General features: G+C 46.6%; 4 protein-coding genes across 4 annotated transcripts; 2 read left to right on the top strand and 2 right to left on the bottom strand.

Moving 5' to 3' along the window:
- Positions 1-863: 863 nt before the first annotated feature.
- Positions 864-1202, bottom strand: PPTG_24268 (hypothetical protein; the record flags this gene model as incomplete). The annotated part of the gene is made up of 1 exon (XM_008916018.1): positions 864-1202. The coding sequence occupies one exon, from the start codon at positions 1200-1202 to the stop codon at positions 864-866; it is 339 nt and encodes a 112-aa protein (XP_008914266.1).
- A 58-nt stretch (positions 1203-1260) lies between these two features.
- On the bottom strand, positions 1261-1644 carry PPTG_24267 (hypothetical protein; the record flags this gene model as incomplete). The annotated part of the gene is made up of 1 exon (XM_008916017.1): positions 1261-1644. The coding sequence occupies one exon, from the start codon at positions 1642-1644 to the stop codon at positions 1261-1263; it is 384 nt and encodes a 127-aa protein (XP_008914265.1).
- Positions 1645-2843: 1199 nt separating this feature from the next.
- PPTG_18106 (hypothetical protein) lies at positions 2844-4139 on the top strand (the record flags this gene model as incomplete). The annotated part of the gene is made up of 4 exons (XM_008916016.1): positions 2844-2981; positions 3046-3247; positions 3290-3620; positions 3812-4139. The coding sequence occupies 4 exons, from the start codon at positions 2844-2846 to the stop codon at positions 4137-4139; spliced, it is 999 nt and encodes a 332-aa protein (XP_008914264.1).
- A 778-nt stretch (positions 4140-4917) lies between these two features.
- PPTG_18105 (hypothetical protein) lies at positions 4918-5228 on the top strand (the record flags this gene model as incomplete). The annotated part of the gene is made up of 2 exons (XM_008916015.1): positions 4918-4936; positions 4993-5228. 2 exons carry the CDS (start codon positions 4918-4920, stop codon positions 5226-5228), a joined length of 255 nt encoding a protein of 84 aa, XP_008914263.1.
- Between the last annotated feature and the right edge of the window lie 1300 nt (positions 5229-6528).

The following is a 6528-nucleotide window of genomic DNA, read 5'->3' as shown; positions in this document are numbered from 1 at the left end:
AAAGCTGCTTGGGCGATCCCCTATGATGATACTGGAACATGCGTGCACATACTCCACCAGCACAGAAGGCCGTTTGAATCGCCGGTTTTGCCTCAAATATATCCTCCTCGCCATATCTGCTGCAAGTGCAGCCGCCTCCCCTTCTCTGCTGCCGCCACTACGGTCTTCACCCGTCGACAACGCCGGAGCCATCCTTTTGCCATCTTCGGATACTCTCATGTCCTCACCAATTGATTTACATTCTTCCTCCTATCACGCAATAAACGGAAATGAGATCCCAGAAGCAAATTGCGGCCGACAGGCGCACGATCAGGTGACTGAGATTAAAGTATCTGGTAATGATAGGGTTGAGGGAATATTAGCTAATCGTCGTATTTTATTACTTCTCTGCCTCATAAATGATGGCCCATACCACTCTTTTATCATCTCAAAATTATGTTCCTCCTTTGCAAAGTGTCGAGGCTTGAACGCATTTCCACCACCGTCCTTGATGCACAGGTCCATTGAACCCTGAAGACTGAGGAAGGCTGCGTTCAGCTTCGGCGGAGGCTACGCCCAGGACGAGTCTGTGACGGCATCGAGCAGCTCGTCAATTTTCTTCGGTGACAGCAGCTGTTGACGAGCTTGAATCGCGGAGAAGAGCGAAAGGCCCAAACAGTTGAGATCGGGTGAGTTGGGTGGCTGACAGCGGAGCGGGACGTGAAGCTCTTCAGCGGAAACAGCAGAACAAACGGTTGGTCGGTAGTATCGATGTAAGCAGGTGCATTGTCCTGTCGCACTTTGACGCAGCCTCCCCTGCCCACAGAATGTCACTTCTCGCGAATGGCAGGAAGGGGTCGCTGAATTAGCATGTTTCGGTAGATTTATTTGTTCACATGCCCTTTTGTCGTTACCGTCGTCTCTGCAGGGCGCCGTTGGCTGCTAGGAACAGCAGGTTTCCGCTCGACGAACGGCGAAATGCTTAATTTGCCGTCGAAGTAGGTCCCCGACTCAGGATCCCAACGAGGACGCGCTACTGCGGCCAACATCATCACCTTGGTAATATAACGCTTGGAGCGGACGTGACGATGCGGTACAGCTTTCCCAGGCAGCAGATAGTATCGACGTCTAACCTCCGTATAAAACAACTTTTCGTCCACATGAATCGTTTTGAACATGTCGTTGAAAGCGGCGAGACAGGTTGCACGTGTGGGATGCACCATGCCAATCTCTTGACTATATGCATGTCCGTGAGCAAGGGCGTAACGGTGCTGACGTGAGTCAAAAGCCGGTCTCCTTGTACACGTCGATGACGTTTGGCTCGTTCCACACCAGACACCGCCGATGCGACCGCAGGGTGCTTCGTTGCGCCAACGGGGCGCTGCACAGCCTATCTAATTTTGCAGTGAGATCCTTCTTGGGACATCCGCGCTGGTTACGCTGCGAGGGAGAGCGTATCATATCTGACTTGTCTTGTTCCTCCTCTGCGTGCTTCCACAATCTTGACACTGTCTTGCGATCGACGCCAAACTTGGTCGCAACCTCCTTGATGGCGCCCGCGCGCGGAACGCCTTCAACCGACCGCTTTAACAGCTCTACGGCCACTCTATCTCTCTCGCATTCACTAAGCGCACACCTTTTCTTCGTGGAAGTCTGCGATGACATTGCACGGCCAAGTTAAAAATGAATAAAGTACCAAACAGTGAAGCTAATCGACATCAAACGTTCCCTTTCCCAGGTGTAAGAATGACCTACTAAACACTCATTAGACTGACCAGACGTCAATCCGGACCGGTCTGGTAAAATGAGCATACGGTTCGGACTGTACGATTTTGGGGATTAATTTAAGACAACGTTTGATCAATTTGAATGAAATTTGACAAAATGAGAAGGATAAATCATGCAGTGGGTCAAAATTTACGAGACGGAGTAGTAATTTAGAATTCAAACCTGGTCAATTACGTGTTGTTTCCAGGGGATTATCCTGGTCATTTGTCGACGGGCTACGAAAAAAAAGGGCAGTAGGTTTTTCCTTTCTCAAATACTAAAATGCTAAATACTCACTGATATCAAGAGATGGGACACAGAATAAGTCGCTGGTCGTATTCCCTTCTCGAATGCACGTAATGCAATTCGCCATTAATACCCCGACTTAATACATTTGACCAACGGGTTGTGTACCAATACGAAGGCTTGATTTCACGGCAAGTGACTTCCTGTAGCTTACTTTTTGAGCGTAGGATCACTCAACCGACACTCTTATTTTACTCATGCATTTGTTGTTATACACATAATCACAAGTTAGACTCGAAATAGCGCCTTCAAATCGATTCACAGTAACGCCATCGTAGCCGCAAGCAGAGTCTCCAAAGATTCGATAGTCGCGGAACGAGGATCTGTGTGTATGATATCTGCTGTCTTTGACTCGCGATACACTTTAATGTCATGATTTCTGCCTGGATTCGGACCGTAAAGATGGGATATCAAATCATCTACGGTAACTAGTGTCTGGAACATCACGGCTGCGGTTATTTTTGTGACCGTTATAGATAGACTGTTGACCCAAAAGTTTTGTTGTGATGAGCTCGTCGTGGCGCAAGCCGCCAAACACCACGGACTGTTCCATCGACAAAGCACCAAATATTCGTGTACGGACCTACTGCATAGAAGCCAGCGCGCGTGTACTCTTCTAGCCTTGAGGCTATTATTTCTTGAACGAAGAGTAGTCGTCTTGCAAATTTAATGTCCAAAACGTCAAGTAAATGCACAACAATGTTGGGCAAACCGCTAGCTGAACGTCCAAAGAAGTCTTCGACGCGATCCCACCGTGTAAAGACTACTAGTATAATGCACCTAGTCAATTCATGCGTGGGCTCAAGAAGAAGAAAGCATCAGAGTATGTGCCAGCTAAAGCGGTTCCGTTTTGTTTGGATATGATCACAGTTCTTCATGCGTTCATGGATTCTCCTGTGGGGTTTGAGGGATTCAGCGAAGAAAGTCGTGTGTGTTTCAAGGCTGTTTCATCTTTATGCCACGTGTCGTATCAATGAAGTTTTGAATCTCCAGTGGAAGGACGTCACTCTTCGCCAGACCCGCTGCAGTGTCGTTTCTCCGGATACGGTTATTGAGTATGGGACGTATGCGCTCTTCAATTGCAAAATGGCCGTCGCTGAAGGACGCATGTATAATTTGCGCCACATGTTCAAAGACGAGCTAGCAATCAATGCATACCTGCACTTGTGCAACTGGGTGGACTATGCTTCCCAGCGTAAAGCACATCATTGATGTGATGATGATTACGTCTTCCCAGCGTTGAACAACATTAGCAAGAAGGTGCTGAAGACAAACGACGCAGCTACAGGTTATGAAAAGGTGGGTGCAGGCTGGGGAAAGAAGATGTCGGAACAAGTTTTCATCTACCTGCTCAACTGCAGCGTTCGTGGCCTGGACAGAGATGGTAAAGAGATCCCTGGCTACGTTTCCAAGCACTGGACCAACAGTTGGTTTACGTCGCACACCTTTCGTTGTGCCGGCACCAAATACCGATTCATGTACGCACAACACGCTCGCCGCTGGTCGCTTTGTATGATCAACTGGTGGGCCGGGTGGGGAGTATCCGAGACAACCGAAACGTTGGTTCGGTACTGCTCGATGTCACGATTCAATCCGAAGATAATGAACTTGCAGATTGTTTGGCACCAGACAAGACTTATTTACATGGCTGTCCAAGCGCCCCATACGAAGTCGCCAAGAATACGGAAGAAGGACCAGTTCTCAAACGCCTTCGATGCCTGGAAAATCTGATGTTGGAAATGAAAGCCCAAATCAATAGACTAGTGGCTCCATCCACACTATCGCCTACCACCAGTGTCCAAGACGGCTTTGAGGACCGTGCAGAGGAAGAGCTGCCGAAACCGCCAAAAACATCCGGAGTTCCTGCGGTTCAGGACTGGGCCAACATTTGCTTGATGTGGTGGATTCCTGACAAATCACTTCATCTGTTCAAGCCGCTGTCAATGTGGACATTGGCTGAACGTACAAATGCTGGATATGGATCCCACTATTGCCCTTCGAATCGCTACGACGAAGGCGACGACAGAACCGGTCACGAATGCATGGCCCAGGATTGGAGAGAACGAGCTCAAAGCGTTCGAATCTGATGGCGACGTCGACATGTCAAAAGAAGATAAATCGCCATACCGCTTCCTCAAGGGCGTATACTCGGAGACTGCCATCGCTACCTACAAAATCTGTGAAACCCGTATGGATTTTCAAATAAAATCAGAAAACCGACACGCCAGGAGAGTGCAATAATGAGAGGGCTATTGGAAGGAACCATCTTATGTGCACAACTCCTGCCGTTCTTGAAATAGGTATGCACCAACAAAGCACTCAGGTTCGCAGGATACTCGATGCAGACAGCCCTGCAGAACCGGGCCCAAATCGCGAGCGCAGCTCAACCTGGAGCTCTTCAATGTAAAAGCAAGGGTGTTCTTTTTATGTAGCCACCGACAAACGACAGTAGCTCCAGGTAGTACGCCTTAGGCCTTCTTGTTACCGCTCTTCTCTTGAACAACGTGACCAGTAGTCTTGAAGTACTTATATAATCGTCGAACTGTACGCGCAGATAAATCGAAGATGCGATCTACTTGTTTACACGCAATGCTGTAGGAGTAGAGGAGAGTAATTGCTCTCCATCGAAAATCAGCAGAGTACATTGCAGACAAGCTAAAAGTGAACTAACAGACTCTAGAGTCCTCTCTAAAGCTTACTACACTTTTCCAGAGCTAACTGAGACATCAAGTAGAGCAAAGAGAGACTGCGCCTAAATTAGGCATAGCCAGGTCATATTACTTTAGGACGACCAGACCAAGAGAGATTGGCTCCAGAGCAAGTGAGACCAGTGGTCTCAGATCACTCATTCGAGTTATCTCCGCTATGCCTCAAGCGCCTGGTCGTGCGGCGACACCGCTACTGTAGACGTTCATATAACTGACATTACGTATTTTACAGGCTGCTTTAGTGCCTTCAAAGCCAAGGTGAAGGCTTATTTGTCCCTGCATCGACCGCGCATGCTCCACCAGGGAGCACACCAGTCCATGACGGAGGCAAGAATGGTGTTGCTGGAAGACGCTGCTAACGCGTCCATCGACTGCATGCACTGCCACTTTGTCATTTCAATGGCGTTGCATTGCCAGCGCGCTGTTGCCGATGCTCCTAAGATGGAAGACGAGCAGTTTGGAACTTAGCGATAAGTAAAAATATATCTCTTTTGCTCTGAAGCTAATCTCATTTGCTTCGGTGTATCCAAAACTAACAGAACGCGGCTCCACCCAAAATTATTATCGTGATAAAGAAGGCACAGTCTCTCTTTGCTCTACTTGATGTCTCAGTTAGCTCTGGAAAAGGTGTATTGTTTAAACAAGCTAAGTAGGATTTATACCTTGCTTTACGACCATATAAATCATTATTTTAGACGACAACCTACCCCTCTCAGAATGAATTGACAGCCAATCCAAAGCAACAAAGTGACTGGTGATCACAATAATGGCCATCCTAATTGCAAATCATTGGCTTTTGTGGACTACTGATCCGGATATCGCGGAAGTAGCCTACAGGTTAAAAAGAATTAGCCCTCAGGGTCCATTTAAATGTAAGCTTATTTAAACGCATTCACCGGATAAATAATACCGATTCCCTGGAATTACACTTAGGACCGAGTCAAAGTAAAGAAAGAGATGAAAAAGCGATATACTCGCTTCTGATTAGCCAGATCGGCATCAAAAACAGATCATTATTTCACTTTTAAAGGTAATGACCTGTGTTAAAAACTAATGACCTCACGTCAGATTGTTAAATTAAAGAGATAAAAGAAAGAAATTGATTGGACTCATTCGCGCACTGTGCAAAACCAATCCAACTGTAGCGTTTCATAATATGAATACTATTCAACACGTTAGTACTAGTATCCCTCGACTTGGCCCTAAAAAGGCTATTAAATGATTCTTTGAACCATTTTAAACTTATAACCCAGATATGCAGCACGTTGTTTTACTAGTAATCGTTATTGGATCGTCCGCCAACGCGAAGTGTGCAAGCACTTACCATTGGATGCGCTTATTCCCGATTACGTGACACAAGACTTCATCATCCAGAGCGCATAATACACGGTCTGGATGATATATGCTAATATACGCGGAAAACTTAAGTGGTGGTGGTACCGTGGCCTTTTATTTGATTCTTATCTTTTCGCTATAGAAGCCTTTTGGAAACATATAAGACGCGACTTGACGCCGTTCGTCTGTTCTGTCACTCTTCTTGGTTGGTCTTTCAACTTAAACCACTTCAGGTAGGCCTGAAGGAGGCTGTATACTGATGCTGTCCTCGGGATGAGTATGGGTTCATTGAATTTTGTTTTCATTAGTACACGGAAAACTAAAGTAAATTATACGCCAAACTGTATATGTATCGACGACAGCACAAATTCAAGACGACATTTCCAACTATTTCGAAACAATACAGAACAGGATGGTCTCTAATTTTATCTAC

This window comes from Phytophthora parasitica, assembly GCF_000247585.1.
Source record: "Phytophthora parasitica INRA-310 unplaced genomic scaffold supercont2.78, whole genome shotgun sequence".
Classification (NCBI taxonomy): domain Eukaryota; phylum Oomycota; class Peronosporomycetes; order Peronosporales; family Peronosporaceae; genus Phytophthora; species Phytophthora nicotianae.
Note: the sequence above shows the minus strand (reverse complement) of the source record. Positions and strands in the feature narration are given on the sequence as shown.